At 43.7% G+C, this 22,658-nt stretch overlaps 1 protein-coding gene across 4 annotated transcripts in view; it reads right to left on the bottom strand.

The window, feature by feature from the left end:
* pi4kab (phosphatidylinositol 4-kinase, catalytic, alpha b) overlaps positions 1-22,658 on the bottom strand; it is a 347,746-nt gene that overhangs the window by 85,182 nt on the left and 239,906 nt on the right. For 3 of the 4 annotated variants that reach the window (XM_072240890.1, XM_072240889.1, XM_072240888.1), the window contains exons 34-36: positions 17,700-17,851; positions 13,267-13,374; positions 11,659-11,786 (exon numbers count right to left, since the gene is read on the bottom strand). In XM_072240890.1, coding sequence (XP_072096991.1) covers positions 11,659-11,786; positions 13,267-13,374; positions 17,700-17,851 — 388 coding nt within the window. Of the gene's footprint in view, positions 1-2,642; positions 2,723-11,658; positions 11,787-13,266; positions 13,375-17,699; positions 17,852-22,658 lie in introns of those variants that run through there. The other variant, XM_072240891.1, reaches the window with a different exon arrangement.

The following is a 22,658-nucleotide window of genomic DNA, read 5'->3' as shown; positions in this document are numbered from 1 at the left end:
TAGAGGGAGGGGAATAAATTGAGATGCTGGCAGGTCAACCTTCCTGGTGAATCTTGGAATTCAGCAGGTCAGGCAGCATCTATGGAGAGGAATAAATGGTTGACGTTTTGGGTGGAGATCCTTTAGCCTGAAATATCGATTGTTTTTTCCTCTTCGTAGATGCTGCCTGACCTGCTGAGTTCCTCCACCATTTTTTTGCTTATGAAAATTTATCTGCAAATTATTCATTCTCAATTTTAGCTCTGCTTCTCAGAGAAGATAGATAAATGAGGGTTTATAATTTATCTCATTGCCTTAGGTTATTAATGCTGTGGACCCCAGTTTTCAAATACACTTAAATTCAGAAGATCATTACAAATTGGACTATAATGGACTATGGTCCTGTGCAAAAAGTCTTAGGCACAGAAATATAGCCAGGGTACCTAAGACACTTGCACAGCAGTGTGCTTGTCAATGCGGAGATTGTAAGTCTGGCAGGAGCGAAGGATGTTGTGAATGGTGATAGTGGAGTGCTGTGGGAGGGGCGTGGGACAGGTGGCAGAGGAGGAGTACCGGGGCAGGGAGGTGGCACGGCTGCAGACACCCCCAGCCCTGAGACACCAGGCAAGGCCATTTGATTCCAAACAATTGGTTTATGATCATTACAAATGTCTCTCTGGTGCTTCCTGCTCCCTCCCATCTCCCTTCCCCTTTTCCCAACCGTGATTCCCCTCTCCCTGACCCCTTCCCACTCTCAGTCCACATCAGAGACCCAGATCAGAATCAGGTTTATCATCACTCACTCATGTCATGAAATTTGTTTTGTTGTGTGGCAGTACAGTGCAATACATAAAATTACTGCAGTACTGTGCAATAGTCTTAGGCACCTTAGCTATATGTGCTTAAGATTTTTGCACAGTACTGTAGATTTTCCCCTCTGTGTTCTGGGTTTAGAATGGCTGTTTTGAATTCTATGACTTGTATGCAATTGCAATATTTGAAAACTTGAGTTTAGTGATATTAATGACATGTTTATGATGGTTAAATATCTGTCTTTAACTCTGTGGAATCTATTTACCCAAAAAATCTTCAAATTGGACAAAGCTAACGACTGGGAAGAAGGAGAAAGAGCTGATTCTGTTGAGAGAGCCAACAGGAAACTGGAACTATTCTCTCAACTGGAAAAGCAATACCATGGAGGTAAAATAAATGAAATGGCAACACTCAAGTTCTGCCAGAGGAAAAAACAAAGACATAAGTATTCTTTGGTGTTAAACAAACTGAAGGTCAAAAAACTCAAGAGGTTACAAAAGCGTGAAGCACCAATGAAGAAAGCAAGTGCATTGTTGCCCAACCTCACTAAGAGCATTTATTACAGGCATCATATGGATATGGTTTTAAACTATGGACTTTTTTCAGTCTTATAGTTTTTTATATTCTGTTTTTGCACATTCTTTCTCAGGTATTTTTTTTGTGTGAGGACGGGCATTTGGAGGTCAATGTTCTTGCGGCATTTTGTGCTAGGGGAGGGGTTCTGCAGGTCGCTGTTCTTGTTGCAGTTCATGTGAGGAAAGGGGGTTGGGGGGTTCAATGTTCTTGTTTCATTTTTGTCTGCATTTTTGTTCCGGGGGGGTGGGGGGGGTCAATATTCTTGTTGCGTTTTGTGCGGGGGAGGGGTTCCGGAAGTCGATGTTCTTGTTGCATTTTGTGTGGGGGAGGGGGTTTAGGGGTTGATGTTCTTGTTGTGTTTTGTGCGGGGGAGGGAGTTTGGGGCTGATGTTCTTGTTGCGTTTTGTGCGTGGGAGGGGTTCCAGAAGTCGATGTTCTTGTTGCGTTTTGTGCGGGGGGAGGGAGTTTGGGGCTGATGTTCTTGTTGCGTTTTGTGCGTGGGAGGGGTTCCAGAAGTCGATGTTCTTGTTGCGTTTTGTGCGGGGGGAGGGAGTTTGGGGCTGATGTTCTTGTTGCGTTTTGTGCGTGGGAGGGGTTCCGGAAGTCGATGTTCTTGTTGCGTTTTGTGCGGGGGAGGGGCTCCGGAAGTCGATGTTCTTGTTGCGTTTTTGTGCGGGTGAGGGGTTCCAGAAGTCGATGTTCTTGTTGCGTTTTGTGCGGGGGAGGGAGTTTGGGGGGATTGATGTTCTTGTTGCGTTTTGTGCGGGGGAGGGAGTTTGGGGGGATTGATGTTCTTGTTGCGTTTTGTGCGGGGGAGGGAGTTTGGGGGGATTGATGTTCTTGTTGCGTTTTGTGCGGGGGAGGGGTTCCGGAAGTCGATGTTCTTGTTGCGTTTTTGTGCGGGGGAAGGGTTCTGGAAGTCGATGTTCTTGTTGCGTTTTGTGCGGGGGAGGGGTTCCAGAAGCCGATGTTCTTGTTGCGTTTTATGCAGGGGAGGGGGTTTAGGGGATTGATGCTCTTTTTTTCTGGTTTCATGGCTATCTGTAAAAGAATCTCGGAGGGCGTTGGTCTGAAACATTGACTGTTTAATCATTGCCTGATCTGCTGAGTTTCGCTGGCACTTTGTGTGCGTTGCTCTGGAGATGAACAGTTTTGTAATCTGATTTAATCTGGGTTTTGTACTATTTCTTGGTCAGCACGACACAAAGGCACCATAAAGGATACAGTGGAAATACAGAAAAAAAACACAAAAATATCCCACAAATCCTGATGATCAAATCACCGAAATACTGAAAAGGCCAGGTTTCTCCAGTGAGAGAGGATTAAATATGCTTGGATCATCAGTGCCAAAAACCTGCCAAGGAAATTCAGAGTCAGCAGTTTAAAGCCATTAGTGGTGGATGACAAACTCCAGTGGTGTATAGGATAGGTCACAGGGTCTTCTTCCTCATATTCATTCTGAAAGCATATCTCAGCTCAAGGTGCATTGCAAAGAACATAGAACATAGAAATCTACAGCACATTACAGGCCCCTCAACCCACAATATTGTGCCGACCATGTAACCTACTCTAGAAACTACCTAGAATTTCCCTACCATAGCCCTCTATTTTCCTAAGCTCCACGTACCTACCTAAGAGTCTCTGAAAAGACCCTGTCGTACCTGCCTTCACCACTGTCGCCGGCAGTGCATTCCACGTACCCGCCACTCTCTGCGTAAAAAACTTACCCTGACATCTCCTCTATATCTACTTCCAAGCACCTTAAAACTGTGCCCTTTTGTGTTAGCCATTTCAGCCCTGGGAAAAAACCTCTGGCCATCCAAACGATCAATGGCTCTCATTATCTTATACACCTCTATCAAGTCACCTCTCATCCTACATCACTCCAAAGGGAAAAGGCCAAGTTCACTCAACCTATTCTTGTAAGGCAAGCTCACCACTCCAGGCAACATCCTTGTAAATCTCCTCTGCACTCTCTCTATAGTATCCACATCCTTCCTGTAGTGAGGTGACTAGAACTGAACACAGTACTCCAAGTGGGGTCTGACCAAGGTCTTAGATAGCTGTAACATTACCTCATAGTTCTTGAACTCAATCCCACGGCTGATGAAGGCCATCACACCATACAACTTCTTAACAAGACTGTCAACCGGCACAGCAGCTTTGAGTGTCCTATGGACATGGGACATGGACCCCAAGATCTCTCTGAGCCTCCACACTGCCAAGAATCTTACCATTAACACTATACTCTGTCTTCGAATTTGACCTACCAAAATGAATCACCACACTTATCTGGGTTGAACTTCATCTGCCACTTCTCAGCCCAGTTGTACATCCTATCAATACCCTGCTGTGACTTCTGACAACCCTCCAGACTATCCACAACACCCCCAACTTTTGTGTCATCAGCAAACTTACTAACCCACCCTTCTACTTCTTCATCCAGGTCATTTATAAAAATCACAAAGGAGGGGTTTCATAACAGATCCCTGTGGAACACCACTGGTCACTGACCTCCATGTAGAATACAAACCACCTACAACCACTCTTTGCCTTCTGTGGGCAAGCCAGTTCTGGATCCACAAAGCAAAAGATGTTAAGACCATAAGATACAAGAAGTACAATTAGGACATTTAGCCCATCAAGTCTGCACCTCCATTTCATCATGACTGATCCATCTTCCCACCAAGCCCCTAGAGAAACATAGAAAATCTACAGCACAATACAGGCCCTTTGGCCCACAAAGCTGTACTGAACGTGTCCCTACCTTAGAACTACCTAGGCTTCACCTATAGCCCTCTATTTTTCTAAGCTCCGTGTAGCCATCTAGGAGTCTCTTAAAAGACCCTATCGTTTCCACCTCCACCACTGCTGCCGGCAGCCTATTCCACTCACTCACCACTCTCTGTGTAAAAAACTTATCCCCGACATCTCCTCTGCAACTACTTCCAAGCACCTTAAAACTGTGCCCTCTCATGCTAGCCATTTCAGCCCTGGGAAAAAGCCTCTGACTATCCACATGATCAATGCCTCTCATCATCATCTATCTTCTGCCTTCTCCTTGTATCCCTTCATGCCCTGACTAATCAAGAATTTATCAACCTCTGTTTCACTAAGGAAGACATAAATAATCTTCCAGAAATAGTAGGGGACAGAGGGTCCAGTGAGATGGAAGAACTGAGTGAAATACATGTTAGTAGGGAAGTGGTGTTAGGTAAATTGAAGGGATTGAAGGCAGATAAATCCCCAGGACCAGATGGTCTGCATCCCAGGGTGCTTAAGGAAGTAGTCCAAGAAATAGTGGATGCATTAGTGATAATTTTTCAAAACTCGTTAGATTCTGGACTAGTTCCTGAGGATTGGAGGGTGGCTAATGTAACTCCACTTTTTAAAAAAGGAGGGAGAGAGAAACTGGGGAATTATAGACCGGTTAGCCTAACGTCGGTGGTGGGGAAACTGCTGGAGTCAGTTATCAAGGATGTGATAACAGCACATTTGGAAAGCGGTGAAATGATCGGACAAAGTCAGCATGGATTTGTGAAAGGAAAATCATGTCTGACGAATCTCATAGAATTTTTTGAGGATGTAACTAGTAGAGTGGATGGGGAGAACCAGTGGATGTGGTATATTTGGATTTTCAGAAGGCTTTTGACAAGGTCCCACACAGGAGATTAGTGTGCAAACTTAAAGCACACGGTATTGGGGGTAAGGTATTGATGTGGGTGGAGAGTTGGTTAGCAGACAGGAAGCAAAGAGTGGGAATAAATGGGACCTTTTCAGAATGGCAGGCGGTGACTAGTGGGGTACCGCAAGGCTCAGTGCTGGGACCCCAGTTGTTTACAATATATATTAATGGCTTGGATGAGGGAATTAAATGCAGCATCTCCAAGTTTGTGGATGACACGAAGCTGGGTGGCAGTGCTAGCTGTGAGGAGGATGCTAAGAGGATGCAGGGTGACTTGGATAGGTTGGGTGAGTGGGCAAATTCATGGCAGATGCAATTTAATGTGGATAAATGTGAAGTTATCCACTTTGGTGGCAAAAATAGGAAAACAGATTATTATCTGAATGGTGGCCGATTAGGAAAAGGGGAGGTGCAACGAGACCTGGGTGTCATTATACACCAGTCATTGAAAGTGGGCATGCAGGTACAGCAGGCGGTGAAAAAGGCGAATGGTATGCTGGCATTTATAGCGAGAGGATTTGAGTACAGGAGCAGGGAGGTACTACTGCAGTTGTACAAGGCCTTGGTGAGACCACACCTGGAGTATTGTGTGCAGTTTTGGTCCCCTAATCTGAGGAAAGACATCCTTGCCATAGAGGGAGTACAGAGAAGGTTCACCAGATTGATTCCTGGGATGGCAGGACTTTCATATGAAGAAAGACTGGATGAACTGGGCTTGTACTCGTTGGAATTTAGAAGATTGAGGGGGGATCTGATTGAAACGTATAAGATCCTAAAGGGATTGGACAGGCTAGATGCAGGAAGACTGTTCCCGGTGTTGGGGAAGTCCAGAACGAGGGGTCACAGTTTGAGGATAGAGGGGAAGCCTTTTAGGACCGAGATTAGGAAAAACTTCTTCACACAGAGAGTGGTGAATCTGTGGAATTCTCTGCCACAGGAAACAGTTGAGGCCAGTTCATTGGCTATATTTAAGAGGGAGTTAGATATGGCCCTTGTGGCTACGGGGGTCAGGGGGGCTGGGGCGGTGTTCTGAGTTGGATGATCAGCCATGATCATAATAAATGGCGGTGCAGGCTCGAAGGGCCGAATGGCCTACTCCTGCACCTATTTTCTATGTTTCTATGTTTCTATGTTTAACTGACTTGGCCTCTACAGCTACCTGTGACAATGAATCCCAGATTCTCCACTCTCTGGCTAAAGAAATTCCTCCTCAACTCCATTCTAAATGGACACCCCTCTATTCTGAGGTTTTGTCCTCTGGTCTTAAACTTCCAGGCAAATGTTTTCTGCTTGTTCTAACCTCAACTCAACTTTAGAGGAAACTGACAAAAACACAAGAGGGGTGGGAGGGGGTGTGATAAAAATATTGAAGATATTGATGAGGTCTTTTGATATCAGGGTGATTCAAATCAGCATGGCATTGCAGGGCTTGGTACAGGAGGCAATTTAGCAGATCATTACCTTAAAAAGATATAATAAGTTTAATTGCAAGTCAATTTTTATGCACCTCAATGTGCAGTACAATTCTATAAGAAAAATGATGATAATGTTAATCATGAAGTTTCTTATTTCTTCAGTACATCTGGCTAAGATAAAGAGCTCTAGATTTTATTTGATCACGGGATGCAGGTGAAGAACTTCCATTTTTCTGATGCAAACCTACAATTTGGTGGCACTGGAATTATCAGACTGGATCCAGAATTACTGTCCTCACTCTCGTTCAGCTGTCTCCAGTAGGGGCAGACACAGTAGTCAAGTGGAGCTCCCATGGGTTAAGAAATACTCAAGTAAAGCTGGGAATGGACCATGAAACAGAAGACAGCATTCACAGGAGAGCCTTTTAAAAGCAGCACAAGTGAGGAGACCAGGTAGGGGAAAGATTGGAAAGCTGGCCAATTTTCCTCCTCACAAATGCACAGCAGGATTTGGAAAACATGTCTGCTTTGAATCCTCAAAAAAGAGACTTGTTAGCACCCTGCTACATGCTCACTCAGTCTGAATGTCCTGCGCCACCCCATCCCCCCACCACTTCCCAACTCACTCTCATCCTGCTCTGGTCACTTTTCATCTTTTATTGCTGTCGTTTCACACATTTATATGACTGCTTCTTTTATTATGATATCTACCTTTGCCTGTTACACTGCTAGCATTGAGGGCAGCAATGAAGATCCTTCATCTCTGGCGGTGCTCAGGGCTTCCTTCATCATGTCAGTAGCTTCCTCTTGGTTTTCACTACTGTCAGTCAGGCAAGTCCCGGGTGGAGACTGTCGCACTCAGATGCAGAAGGATTCTTCATTGCTGTTTCCGTAACAACATTGTTTTACCAGTCAGGGTTGCTAGCCCTGAGCTGAACCCCTGAACCTGGGGGACTGGCAGACAACTCTTCATCTGGCCTCTACCCTTTGAACTGTTAGGCAGAGTTGACAAAGCACTAAGCCATGATTCCAGCCAACGTAGCTCTCTGGGTCACTGAGGCACGCAAGCCTCCAAACCCTACGACAAGGTTGTGGCCCTTGGAGGTTTATTATAATAGTGTCAGTAACATTATACTGTCTTACATAAACATGCTCCTCACACTTTCTGTCAACCCGTCAATCTTCAGGCCATTTCTCTTAGCAACTAGTGCTAACATGATTTTGTGACTGTTTGTGTTAGATCGTAGCTATGTGAGATGTGTGTGACTGTATATATTGCATTCTACATATTGTCTTCAAAGGAAGGATGTTTTGTTTAGCTTATGCATGTGTATGGTTGAATGACAACAAACCTGAGCTTCAATATCACCCACTGAATTAATCCTGAGCAGACTTTAAAAGGAAGCCAACCAAGTGTCACCAGAGCTCTGGCACTCTAGGACTGCAATGAGAATTATGAAGACCATAAGATATAGGAGCAGAATTAGGCCTCTAGGCCATCGTCTGCTTCAACATTTCATCATGGCTGATCCCATTCCTGCTCTGCCCCAATCTCTTGCCTTCTCCCCATATCCCTTCATGCCCTGACTAACCAAGAATCTATCAATCTCTGCCTTAAATATTCCCAATAACTTGGCCTCCACAGCCACCTGTGGCAACAAGTTCCAGATTCACCATTCTCTGGCTAAAGAAGTTCTTCCTCATCTCCATTTTGATTAGATGTTCCTCTATTTTGAGGCTGTGTCCTCTGGTCTTAGACTCTGCCACAGGAAACATCTTCTCCACTTCCACTCCTTCAAGGCCTTTCAACATTCGATAGGTTGCAATGAGATCCCCCTTCATACTGCTGAATTCCAGAGAGTACAGGCCCAGAGCCAGCAAACGCTCCTTATATGACAAGTCTTTCAACTCCACAATTGGTTTTGTGAACCCTCTCCAATGTCAGCATGTCCTTTCTTCAATAAGGGGTCCAAAACTGCTCACAATACTCTAAGTGAGGCTTCACTGGTACTTAATAAAGCCTCAGCATTACATCTTTGCTAAGACCTCATCATAATAATGGGGGCTGGCTGTAAGGAGCAACAAGCCTCTCCTTGATACAACTCCCATTTACCATTTGGAAAACAGAGGTATCCTAGGGATAAGTTCACAATTAGGTCACCTGGGCAGTAAGTTTATAAAACATTCTCCTCCTGCAGTCAAGCACAAGAGACAAAAATGGTGCTTGTGACAGCTGAAGGGTAATAACTGACATACCCTGTGCAAGAGACTGGAGCTGAGCTTCACTGCTTGGAAATTTGCCTTCCCACACTTTACTTTATTTAGAGATACAGTGCGGAACAGGCATTTTTGGCTCTTCGAGCCGCACCGCCCAGCAACTCTATTTAATACTAGCCTAATCATGGTACAATTACAATGACCAATTAACCTACCTACCAGTAGGTCTTTGGACTATGGGAGGAAACCGGAGCAGCCGGAGCAAACCCACGCGGTTAAGGGGAGATCATACAAACTCCTTACAGGCAGGATGGGAATTGAACCCAGGTCACTGGTACTGCAAAGCGTTTCTGGTGTGCTAAATGGACATGATGCTTGAACTAATGACAAACTGTGACTAAGCCAATTAAAGATCATTAATTTGGATATCCTTGCCATCACCCCTACTGAATTAAAACCAAACTGGAACGATAGTTACCAACAGTAGGTGAGTGAGACTGGCAAGACAATTGGATACTACTCTGATAATAAATTCACTTTGAACTTTGAACATCATCCAGTGTGGTGGGGAGAAGGAAGAGTAATAGGGTTGGAAAAGAAAAAAAAACAGCCGTGTTTGGTGGTGCAGAATCAATGGGCCGAGTGGCCTAACTCGGAACGCTCCTACATCTTAAGGCCTAAACGTCAACCATGGCTGATTTGAAGATTGATGGTGCATGGCACATATCATTTTGGGTCTTATAGGAGAGATGAGAGAGCCAGCGTTAAATCTGGAGAGTGAAAAGCAGAGTAGAGACCGGGATGGAAGATTAGGAATTAGAGAGAGAGAGTGGGAGAGGGAGAGAGCAAAATGGAGAGGGCAAACAAGAGCGAGCAAGAGAAAGAGTGCGAGGAGAGAGCAAGAGAGAGAGTACATGAGACAGCGCAAGATCGTGAGCACAAGAGTGCAAGAGAGTTAGAGCAAGAGAAAGAGAGCAACAGAGAACACAAGAGAGAACACAAAAGAGCAAGAGAGAGAACGGGAGAGAGAGAGAGAAGTAAAGCAGTTATAGATAATCAAATTACATACACCTTCTGCATATTAATGGAATCTTACAAAGTTGAATTAGTTAGGGATTAACTGATTGAGATTCAGCATGCCCTGGATTACTTTTTAAATGATTCTGTAATTGATAATACAATAGCAAACCGCTCAAGTGTCACAAGACCAGCAAACTAAAGCACGTTGTGATTAAAATTATTACCTTTCTTCATAAATTAGCTTAGGTTGGACAAGTACCTGATGGGTCTATGTCTGATTAATGATTCCAATGCTTTCAAAGCTTTCTGGAGAGGGAATAAATGTTCAGCAGTAAAGAGATAAGAGATGGAAGAGTTGAGAAGGATTGCCAATCCACAGACTCTCTGCCAAAGGTGGGATTAAGGTTATAAACTAAGCAGAGATAGAGGTGATCAAATGTAGTGGGGCAACATAAATTAGAGCCCAGAAAGGTAGCTGGCCCAGGGTGGAGCAAGCGGAAAGAATCCTGTTTACGTCTACAAGGGAGAAGCACTGGGGCCAAGTGGTGCAGTACTTAGGCTAGAGTTGGTGCTGTGGCCCCTGCTCTTCACAGTGCTCACTCAGCAGAAGACAAGGTCTGTTGTGATCGTCCGCAGATGTCGGCGGTGTGGGATGGCTTGAGTTTGGTTTCTTTTATTGAATGGCTGTATCTTTCTATCTGATACATGTGCTGTGTGTGACTGTTGGTACTATGCTTTCCACCTTGACCCTGGTGTAACACTGTCTTGTTTGGCTGTATTCATGTACGTATGGTTGAATGACAATTAAACTTGAATGGAATTGTTTGCAGATTAAACACTAAGGAGAGAGGCTGATCTCAGATGGCTACATTGTTTGATTAGCCAGCCTGTTCATATTTATTTATTTAGATACAGCGCAGAATAGATCCTTCCTGCCTTCGAGCTGCACTACCCAGAAACTCCCTGATTTAATTATAGCCTAATCATGGGAGAATTTACAATGACCAATTAACCTACCAACAGGTACATCTGTGGGAGGAGACTGGAGCACCCAGGGGAAATCCACTTAGTCACAGGGAGAACGTACAATCTCCTTACAGGCAGCAGAGGGAAGGAAATCTCACTGCTCCCAATGTTCCCTTTTGAATCCAGTCTTCTCCTGGACTCTGTAATTTGATGTAATATTTAGATCCTAGCTTGTATTACAGGAACTTAGTACACTGTTAGCTAATGCAGTAGTTCTGCCGTGCAACCTCATTCCATTATTGATGATGGCAGAGGCTCCCTTGAAATTTGGTTTACAACTCAAATTTTGTTTTGCCTTTAGAGAGCCACACCTCTACTGGACTACAACCTTGTTGTAGGGTTTGGAGGCTTACATGCTTCAATGACCCAGAGAGCCAGGTCAGGGCCGGCTGGAGCCAAGGCCTTGCACTTAGGTTCTTGGTGGGGTCGCCCATGCCAAACAGGCCAAAGGGTAGAGGCCAGACCAGGTACAGGGGGTTCAGCTCAGGCTAACAACCCTAAATGGTCAAAACAAAAAAATTGTTATGGAAACAGCAATGAAGTGAGATGGTATAGACAAAGAGAGATGGAGAACCTTCATTGATGCCTCAAGCACCAGTGGCGTAACAGACAGTAAGTAAGTTTAGAAAACCACAAAAATAAAGGTCAATTAGAAATTAAAACAATTCAACCAAAACAGAACAGTGGGAGACACAAATTAATTTTATCGACCGTTAACTATCAGTACTATTTAATACAGGAAAACCTGAATTAAATCCTTCAAACTCTCAACTCTAAAAATTTCCAAAATAAACTTTCATTCAAACAGCTTGGTTACTACTTCCTCCGTTCCATAATTAATCTGCCTTTGCTTCATTCAGCACATTCCCAATCCTATGGCCAACTTACATCATATATATCTGGTCCAGTCTTTAGTTTGTTCCTTACCTGGAGGAACCAATTGGTTTGCGTTCAGGTACTTCTTATCAGAGAACATGGCTGTCCAAAACTTGATCATAATACTGATGTCTTCCCGCAGTCTCTTCTCATCCTGGGTTGGATACTTAGGTGCAACACTGAAGTAATCAGAAAAATTAGATTAGGTTTGATTGTTTGTCACATGCCCAGTAAAATGCATTGTTTGCGTCAACAACCAACACATTTTGAATATTTTGCTGTTGTGGTGTTTGCCGAGCTTGGCAGTTAGCTTGCAGATGTTTTATCACCAGTCGAGGAGACATCCTCAGTGAGCAGTTGTTGGTGCTTCTCTTTGGGAATGCTTGCATTTATATAGGCCCCCATTCACTTGCCTCAGTCCTGATTGGCTACACTTTCAGTTGACCTTTGAATTCTATTAGCTCATGTTTCTTTGGCTCTAAGGGGCTCGTAGATAGCATTGATTTTGCTATGTTTGTTTACCCCTGAAGAGGCTGCCAATCAGGACCCAGGCAAGCAGACTGGGGCCTATATAAACTCGAGCACTCCCAGATAGAAACACCAACAAATGCGCACCGGGGACGTCACTTGACTGGTGATAGAACATCTGCAAGTTACTGCCAAGCTCAGCGAACCCCGCAACATCAAACACCTCAACCCGAGCCACTAACATTCACCACCGTCCTAAACGGTCTGAATATATTTTTGGGGCAGGCCTCAGGTGTTGCAAATCTTCCAGCACCAATATGGCATGCGTACAACTTGCTGAACCCTAACCCTAATGTCTTTGGAACACAGGAGGAAATCCACCCAGGGAGAGAGGAAAAACTGCTTACAGACACCTGCGGTATTGGTCCCCAATCTTTGGAACACAGGAGGAAATCCACACAGGGAAAAGAAGAAATTGCCTTTCAACTCACGAGAGAGTATAGGCCATCAACTTTTGCTGTTGATGTTTCTGTAGCAGGCAATTTTTTTTTTTACAAGGTCGAGTTGCTAGCTCAACGCTCAACCCAGCATGGATGGAAAGTGTGCATGGGAGCCGGCTGGATTCGAACTCGGGACCTTCTGCCCCAAAGTCCAGCGCTGATGCCACTATGCCACCAGCCGACATAATTCACACAAGGGAGAGAGGTAAAACTGTTTACAGACACCTGCAGGATTGAACCCCAATCTTTGATTGCTGGCACTGGAATGGTGGTTGTCCGCTGTATCCGACAATGACAGGAAACCTGTATTATCGTATACGATGAACAACAACCATGGATGGATACATGGATGGTAGGGGTATGGAGGATTATGGTCGATGGGAGCACACAGTTTAAATAGCTCAGCACAGAGCAGATGGGCCAATGGGCCTGTCTCTGTGCTGTATTTTTCTATGACTTTGTGCCGAAGAGTTTTTAAAGTTAGGAGGGAGATGCACTGGGGCAGTTTCACCCTCTTGACCTCGGAAGTCCATGTAAGTCGTACGAGCAGTCGTCACAATCGGGATCTTCCTTAGTTGCAATGGATGGGCATAACTTCTGGCACTAGAATAGCATTACACTATCATACTCCGGTAAAGGATTCAATGGACCACAGAGATGCAAAACATGATAGCAAAATGAATGTTTTTACCTAAAGTAGTCAAAGGCAGTAGAATAGACCTTTTCTCTGAGGACATTTCGAACGGTGGCATTGGAAATCACATCAGCATGCAACAGAGCAAGACCAAGTGTCAATAGCCTACAGAAACACACGTGAAGTAATTAGATCTGCAGGAATTCAGTGGCTCATTAAATTCTTCCTGTAGCACTCCATCAGACATGCTTAAACATCCCAAAAATAGTTCTGGTACACTAAGATCGTTTAATGGTATTCATGGGCAACAGGGAGAGCCGGGCCAATACCATTACGCCATGCACCCCAGGTTGAGAACCTCTGTGTTGGAGGAACTCAGCAAGTCAGCAGAATCTGTGAAAGGAAATTGACAGCTAATGTTGTTTCAGGTTAAGACTTCTCATCTGGACTGAAAGAGTTTGGGAGGAGAGGGGCAGCTAGTAGAAGGTGATGAGGGGAAGGGATAGGGGGAGTGCATGTGATAGGTGATGATGGATGACAGGCAAATGGAAGAGGGCAAGAGTGGGAACAGCGACAGAGGCTGGGGGAGGTGATAGGTGGGGAGAAGATGAGGAAGATGGTGAAGCACAGAACTAAAGAACTGATTGTGGATTTCAGAAAGGGTAAGATGAGGTAACACACACCAGACCTCATACAGGGATCAAAAGTTGAAAGAGTGAGCAATTTCAAGTTCCTGGGTGTCAATATCTCTGAGGATCCATCCTGGGCCCAACATATTGACACAGCTACAAAGAAGACACAACAGTGGCTATATCTTAAACTAATATGGCAGGGGGATGGGAACCAGTATGGTAGAGCTGAGGATGAGCCAGCAGATTTACAAGTAGATGAAGTAATATGTAATATGAATGTAAGGAAGAACAAGCCAATGATTGGGTACAAATGCAGACAGAGCACAGAGTTAAGTTGTACCACGGAGGCAAAATTCATAAAGGTAAAAGAATGCAGGACTGAGGGTGCTGTATTTAAATACACATAGTACTCGGAATAAGGTGGACAAAACTCATGGCGCAATTAGAGATTGGTCGGTATGACTTTGTGGGCATCACTGAGGCGTGGCTGAAAGAAGGCCATAGTTGGGAGTCTAACATCAAGGATACACTTTGTATAGAAAAGATAGGCAGGGAGGCATAGGTGGTGGTGTGGCTCTGTTGGTAAGAGATGACATAAGAGGTAACATCTTTAGAAAGAGGTAACAAAGGATCAGAGAATGTTGAATCTTTGTGGGTGGATTTAAGAAGCTCCAAGGGTAAAAAAAAACATGATGGGAAACATAAATAGGCCTCCAAATAGTAGCCACGATGTGGGATTGAGATTGCAAAGGGAGCTGGAAAGGGCATGTAATAAGGGTAATGTCACAATTGTAATGGTGGACTTCAATATGTAAGGTTGGTGTCAGATTGCAAGGGAGGGATTTGTTGAATGCCTACGAGATGGCTTTTTAGAGCAGCTTGTGCTTGAGCCTACTCAGGGAAAGGTTATCTTCGATTGGGTGTTATGTAATAACCCAGATTTTATGAGTCAGCTTAACGTAAAGGAACCTGTAGGAGGCAGTGATCATAATATGATTGAATTCATACTGCAATTCATAAGTCATATCAGTATCGCAATGGAAAAAAGGAAATTACAGAGGCATGAGAGAGGAGCTTGCTCAGGCGGGTTGGAGGAGAATACTGGTGGGGATGACAGCAGAGCAGAGGTGGCCGAAGTTTCTGGCAATAGTTCACAAGGCGCAGAATAGATATGTCCCACAGAAGACGTTGTTCTCAAATGGCAGGAGTAAGCAACCGTTGTTGACAAGGGAAGTTAAGGACTGCATAAAAGGCAAGGGAAGGGCATATAAGGTAGCCAAAGTGAGTGGGAAGTTGGATGATTGGGAAGTTTTTAAAATCCAACAAAAGGCAACTAATAAAGCTATAAGAGAAAAGATTAAATATGAGGGCACACTAGTCAATTATATAAAGCAGGATACTAAAAGCTTTTTCAATTATAAAAAGAATAAAAGAGAGGTGGGAGTTAATACTGGACCATTGGAAAATGATGCTGGTGAGGTAGTCATGAGGGACAAGAAATGGTAGATGAACTTAATAAGTACTTTGCAGTCTTTACTGTTGAAGACACTAGCTGTATGCCAGAGGTCTGTGAGTGTAAGGGAGCAGGAGTGAGTGCGATTGCTATTACAAAAGGAGAAAGTGCTAGGCAAACCCAAAGGTCTTAAGGTGGATAAGTCACCTGGAACTGATGGACTACATCCTGGAGTCCTGAAAGAGGTTGCTGAAGAGATAATGGATGCATTGATCATGATCTTTCAATGGTCCCAGGAAACTGGAATATTGCAAATGTTTACTTTACTCCTTAAAAAGGGAGGAAGACAAAAGAGAGGAAAGCCTAACCAGTTAGCCTAACCTCAGTGGTTAGGAAAGTGTCGGAGTCCATTACTAGGGACGAGCTTTCAGGGTACTTGGAGACTAATGATAAAATAAGTCAAAGACAGCATTGTTTCTGTAAAGAAAAATCTTGCCGGACAAATCTGTTAGAATTCTTCGAGAAATGAACAAGCAAGGTGGACAAAGGAGAGGCAGTGGATGTCATTCAACTTGGATTTTTCAGAAGGCATTTGATAAGGTGCCTCACATGAGGCTGGTTAACAAGATAAATTCCTATGGTGTTACAGCAAATATACTGCCATGGATAGAGGAATGACTGATAGGTAGGAGGCAGTGAGTGGGAATAGAGGGGGCCTTTTTTGGTTGGCTGCCAGTGGCTAGTGATATTCTTCAGGGGTCAGTATTGGAACCACAACTTTTCACATTGCTTGTCAATGATTTGGATAATGGAATTGATGGCTTTGTTCCAAAGTTTGCGGATGATACGAAGATAGGTGGAGGGGTAGGTAGTGCTGAGGAAGGACTGCAATTGTAGCAGGACTTAGACAAATTGGAAGAATGGGTTAAAAAAGTGGCTGATGGAATACAATATTGGAAAATGTATGATAATGCGTTTTGGTAAAAGGAACAATGGTGCAGACTATTATTTAAATGGGGAGAAATTCAAACATCAGAGGTGCAGAGGGACTTAGGAGTCCTTCTGCAAGACTCCCAGAAGGTTAATTCACAAGTTGAGTCTGTGGTAAAGAAAGCAAATACAATGTTGGCATTTATTTCAAGGCGAATAGAATATAAAAAGAAGGAGATAATGTTGAAGCTTTATAAGGCACTAGTCAGGCTGCACTTGGAGTATTGTGAACAGTTTTGGGCCCTCCATCTCAGAAAGAATGTATTGCCATTGGAGAGAATCCAGAGGGGGTTCATGAGAATGATTCTGGGAATGAAGGGGTTAACATATGAGGAGTGTCCAGCAGCTTTGGGCCTGTACTCACTGGAATTTAGAAGAATGCATAGGGATCTCATTGAAATCTACCGAATGTTGAAAGGACTAGATAAGCTAGATGTGGAAAAGATGTTTCCTCTGGTGGTGGTATCCAGAACTAGAGAGCTCAGCCTCAAAATTGAGGGACTACCTTTTAGAACAGAGGTAAGGTGGAATCTTTTTAGCCAGAGAGTAACGATTCTGTGGAATGATCTGCTACAGACTGCGGTGGAGGCCAAGTCCATGCGTATATTTAAGGCGGTAGTTGATAGATTCCTGATCGGTCAGGGCATCAAGGGATATGGTGAGAGAGCAGGTGTATGGGGTTGAATGGATCTGGGATCAGCCATGATGAAATGGCATAGTAGACTCGATGGGCTGAATGGCGTGATTGTGCTTTTTTTGTCTTAAGGTCTTATGATCTTATTTCATTAGGAGTTTGAAGTGATTTGTTGTGTCACCAAAGATACTCTCAAATTTCTACAGATGTACCGTGGAGATCATCCTATTTGGGTGCATCACTAGCATGGGGTGGCGGGGGGTGGGGCTACTACACAGGATCAAAATAAGCTACAAGGAAGTGTAAATTCAGTTATCTCTATTATGGAGTAGTATCCAGGACATTACAAGGAGTATTGCCTCAAAAAGGCAGCATCCATTGTTCAAGAACCTGATGGTTATGGGGCAGTCCTGGATGATGAGGGTCTTTAGGGATGGATGCCGCCTTCCTGAAGTATCGTCTCGTGAAGGTGTCCTTAACGTCGAGGTCTTAAGGCACCCATTTCCACCAATCCCATTTTATTCTCCCTATGCTCTCAACATCCCTCCCACTCCCGCAGATTCTACCAATCACCAATATGGGGCCCTTTAACCTACCAATCTTTTGGGCTGTGGAAGTACACCACAGCATCCAGGGGAAATTTGCAGCAAGCTGCACAGAGACAAGAACTGAGCCTGGATCTCTGAGCCAGCAGCTCTATATATCATTACATCTGAAGGCTGAGGTTGTTAACATGACAATTTTATTGCACGTCCTATATACTTTTATGTGCAGCACCTACTTGAATCTTGGCCCAATGGCAGCCACATGTCTGTTCAAGGTCCCCTTTGATCCTCCAACATTCAGAGAGAGAGAGCGTTGCAGAAGGCTGCCAAAGATCTCCACTTGGTCCGCACTGCAGTACTTAGCAATCTCAAACCTTTGCATCAGAAACTAAAGCAGAAGTGCCAAAAATAAAAATACATGCATTTAAAAGAGATAAAGATTTCAAAGATTAGCTCTATTTGTTACGTACAAATCAGTATATACCGTGAAATGCATTGCTTGCGTCAACAACCAACATAGGCCAAGGATTGTCCTAGGGAAGCACCCAAGTGTCATCACACCCCCTTGCACCAGTATATCATGCCCACAATTTATTAAGCCTAACCTGTACGTCTTTGGAATATGGGAGGAAACCAGCGCCATCATGTGGAAAACATACGAAGTTCTTACAGACAGCAGCGGGTACTTAACACTGATATATTGCTGGTGCTGTAAAGCACTATTCTACTGAGGCGTTGTACTGTAACTTCCCTTTATAATCAATTGCGGTAATTATAAATGAAATTTAACCAGATACAATGCATTAGATTCTTTGCAATGGCATTTAGACCATAAGACTATAAAATATAGGAGCAGAATTAGGCCATTTGGCCCAATGAGTCTCCGTTTTCCCTCTCAGCCCCAATCTCCTGCCTTCCCCCTTCTTCCTTCAGGCCCCGACTAATCAAGAATCTATCAACCTCTGCCTTTAATATAATGAATGATTTGCCTCCAGAGTCACATATAAGACCACAAGATCATAAGATATAGGAGTGAAGTAGGACATTTGGCCTATCGAGTCTGCTCTGCCATTCAATCATGGGCTGATCCAATTCTTCCAGTCATCCCCACTCCCCTGCCTTCTCTCCATACCCTTTGATGCCCTGGCTAATCAAGAACCTATCTATCTCTGCCTTAAATGGACCCAATGACTTAGCCTCCATAGCCACTCATGGCAACAAATTCCACAGACTTACCACCCTCTGACTAACGTAATTTCTCCATCTCCATTCTAAATTTATATCCCTCTATTCTGATGCTGTGTCTTCTGGTCTTAGACTCATCTATCACATCCACTCTATTGAGGCCTTTCAAATTCGACAGGTTTCAATGAGGTCACCTCTCATTCTTCTAAATTCCAGTGAGCAAAGGCCAAGAGCCATCAAATGCTCCTCATGTGACAAGCCTTTCAATGCCAGAATCATTTTTGTGAACCTCCTTTGAACCCTCTCCAGTTTCAGCACACCTTTTCTTAGATAAGGTTCCCAAAACTACTCCCAATATTCCAAGTAGGGCCTCACCAGTGCTTTTTAAAGCCTCAGCATTACATCCTTGCTTTTATATTCTAATCCTCTCGAAATGAATGCTAACATTGTAGTTGCCTTCCTCACCACTGACTCAACCTGCAAATGAACTTTTAGGGAATCCTGCATGAGTCTTGCTGAAGGGTCTCGGCCTGAAACGACAACGGTACTCTTTTCCATAGATGCTCCCCGGCCTGCTAAGTTCCTCTAGGATTTTGTGTGTGTTGTGAGGACTCCTGAGCCCCTTTGCACCTCTGATTTTTAATGTTCCCTCCATTTATAAAATAGTCTATGCCTTTATTTCTTCTAACAAAGTGCATGACCATACACTTCCCAACACTATATTCCATCTGCAACTTCTTTGCCCATTCTCCTAATCTGTCTAAGTCCTTCTGTAGCCTTTCTACTTCCTCAAAACTACCAGCCCCTCCACTGTATCACTGGACAACAAAGATTTTGCTTCCTGAATATCTTTAGGTGTATCTTATGAATTTTGGGCTACTGATCATGAAATTTTTCTATCACATAATATTTTTTGAAATCACTTACGTTTATTATTTCAATTCATAATTCAAGTCAATTAAAATGTTGCCTACAATGTAAGCTGGAAAGTTTCCTGTCTTGTCCAGGCATGCTTGGGCAGTGCGACTGCTGCATGGCAGGACAGGTTTTAGTAATAATTATTGGGTTCAGGTCTGTAAGGATGGAATTTGCTGTCACCAGGCACAAAAATTTCTATGAAGGATTTTGATATTTGAGACAGATGCTTCCCAGAATAACTGATGCCAAGATTAAGGAAAGCATTTTTGTTGGTCCACAAATCAAACAGGCAATTTGAAGAATCTCTAGTGGGACCGGAGAAAATCACATGGAAGGCATTCAAGGAAGTTGTTGAAATTTTTCTCGGTATCTACAGAGCACCAATCTACATGCAGCTGGTTAAAAGCATGCTTCAAGCATATAAAACCATGAAATGCAACAGTGTAGTTTTTGTATTGTTCATGTAGCACCATAGTCCTGAAAAACATTGTCTTGTTTTTACTGTGTACTGTACCAGCAGTTATGGTCAAAATGACAATAAAAAGTGACTTCACTTGACTTGATGTCACTAAAGATTAATTTTCTGCATTCCCATTTAGACTTCTTCCCTGCAAATCTTGGTGCTGCTAGTGACGAGCATGGTGAAAGGTTTCACCAGGACATTGCGGTCATGGAGAAAAGATACCAAGGCAACTGGAATCCATCAATGCTGGCGAATTATTGTTGGACACTTAAGCGAGAAGCCTCAGACACTGAGTACAAATGAAAATCATTAACAAAATATTTTTAACTTAGTTGAACTATTGCAAAGCATCAGAACCATTATGCAATTAAACACATTATATTCAATAAAAGTTCATTTGTTGTTTCTGCAAATTCCTATGTGATACAAGAAGTCTGAAATTATATTTTTCATCTTCAGGCAATTTATCATAAACAAAAAAAATCTGAGGAAGCAACACTTTTGAAAAAATGTGTTGTCCAGTGTATTTAGCCCACAAATCTTTCCCTCCATATGCTGTCCAAATTTCTTTTAAATCTTGTTGTTGGACCATATACAGACCACCTTCAGGGTGAAGAAGTTGCCCCATGGGACCTCTTTAAATTATTCCCCTACCACCTTAAACCCAAAAGATTCTACAGATACTGGAAATCCAGAACAACAGACACAAGATGCTGGAGGAGCTCAGCAGGTCAAGCAGCATCTATGGAGTCAACAGTTCATCAAGATTGGAAAGGAAGGGGACAGAAGCCAGAAGGAGGTGGTGGTGGGAGGGGAAGGAGTACAACTGGAAGGTGACAGGTGAGTTCAGATGAGGGGGAAGGTGAGTGGGTGCAAGGGGAATGCAGCAAGGAATGTGATTGCAGGTGAGGGGAAAGGTGGGCAGGTGGATGGGAAGCAGTAAGGAATGTGAGTGCAGGTGAGGGGTAGGGTGAGCAGGTGGATGGGGAATGCAGTAAGGAATGTGAGTCCAAGTGATGGGGAAGGGGGGGAAGGTGGATGAGGAATGCAGAAAGGAATGTGAGTCCAGGTGACGGGGAAGGGGGGGAAGGGGGGAAGGGGGGAAGGTGGATGAGGAATGTAGAAAGGAATAGAGGGACCAACTAGAGGGGATGCAATATTGGATCTCCTGTTAGGAAACGAGTTAGGACAAGTGACAGAAGTCTGTATAGGGGAGCACTTTGGTTCCAGTGATCATAACACCATTAGTTTCAACTTGATCATGGACAAGGATAGATCTGGTCCTAGGGTTGAGGTTCTTAACTGGAAGAAGGCCAAATCTGAAGAAATGAGAAAGGATCTAAAAAGTGTGGATTGGGACAGGTTGTTCTCTGGCAAGGATGTGATCGGTAGGTGGGAAGCCTTCAAAGGAGAAATTTTGAGAGTGCAGAATTTGTATGTTTCTGTCAGGATTAAAGGCAAACTGAATAGGAATAAGGAACCTTGGTTCTCAAGGGATATTGCAACTCTGATAAAGAAGAAGAGGGAGTTGTATGACATGTATAGGAAGCAGGGAATAAATAAGGTGCTTGAGAAGTATAAGAAGTGCAAGAAAATACTTAAGAAAGAAATCAGGAGGGCTAAAAGAAGACATGAGGTTGCTTTGGCAGTCAAAGTGAAGGATAATCCAAAGAGCTTTTACAGGTATATTAAGAGCAAAAGGATTGTAAGGGATAAAATTGGTCCTCTTGACAGAGTGGTCGGCTATGTGCGGAACCAAAGGAAATGGGGGAGATCTTAAATAGGTTTTTTGCGTCTGTATTTACTAAGGAAACTGCCATGAAGTCTATGGAATTAAGGGAAACAAGTAGTGAGATCATGAAAACTGTACAGATCGAAAAGGAGGAGGTCCTTGCTGTCTTGAGGAAAATTAAAGTGGATAAATCCCCGGGACCTGACAGGGTGTTCCCTCGGACCTTGAAGGAGACTAGTGTTGAAATTGGAGGGGCCCTGGCAGAAATATTTAAAATGTCGCCGTCTACAGGTGTGGTGCCCGAGGACTGGAGAGTGGCTCATGTTGTTCCGTTGTTTAAAAAAGCATCGAAAAGTAACCCGGGAAAATATAGGCCAGTAAGTTTAACGTCGGTAGTAGGTAAGTAATTGGAGGGAGTACTAAGAGACAGAATCTACAAGCATTTGGATAGACAGGGACTTATTAGGGAGAGTCAACATGGCTTTGTGCGTGGTAGGTCATGTTTGACCAATCTAATGGAGTTTTTCGAGGAGGTTACCAGGAAAGTGGATGAGGGGAAGGCAGTGGATATTGTCTATATGGACTTCAGTAAGGCCTTTGACAAGGTCCCACATGGGAGGTTAGTTAGGAAAATTCAGTCGCTAGGTATACATGGAGAGGTGGTAAATTGGATTAGACATTGGCTCAATGGAAGAAGCCAAAGAGTGGTAGCAGAGAATTGCTTCTCCGAGTGGAGGCCTGTGACTAGTGGTGTGCCACAGGGATCAGTGCTGGGTCCATTGTTATTTGTCATCTATATCAATGATCTGGATGATAATGTGGTAAATTGGATCAGCAAATTTGCTGATGATACAAAGATTGGAGGTGTAGTAGACAGTGAGGAAGGTTTTCAGAGCC

Source organism: Mobula birostris, chromosome 22, assembly GCF_030028105.1.
Source record: "Mobula birostris isolate sMobBir1 chromosome 22, sMobBir1.hap1, whole genome shotgun sequence".
NCBI classification, from domain to species: domain Eukaryota; kingdom Metazoa; phylum Chordata; class Chondrichthyes; order Myliobatiformes; family Myliobatidae; genus Mobula; species Mobula birostris.
The sequence above is the reverse complement of the archived record's forward strand: the minus strand, read 5'-3'. Positions and strand labels throughout refer to the sequence as shown.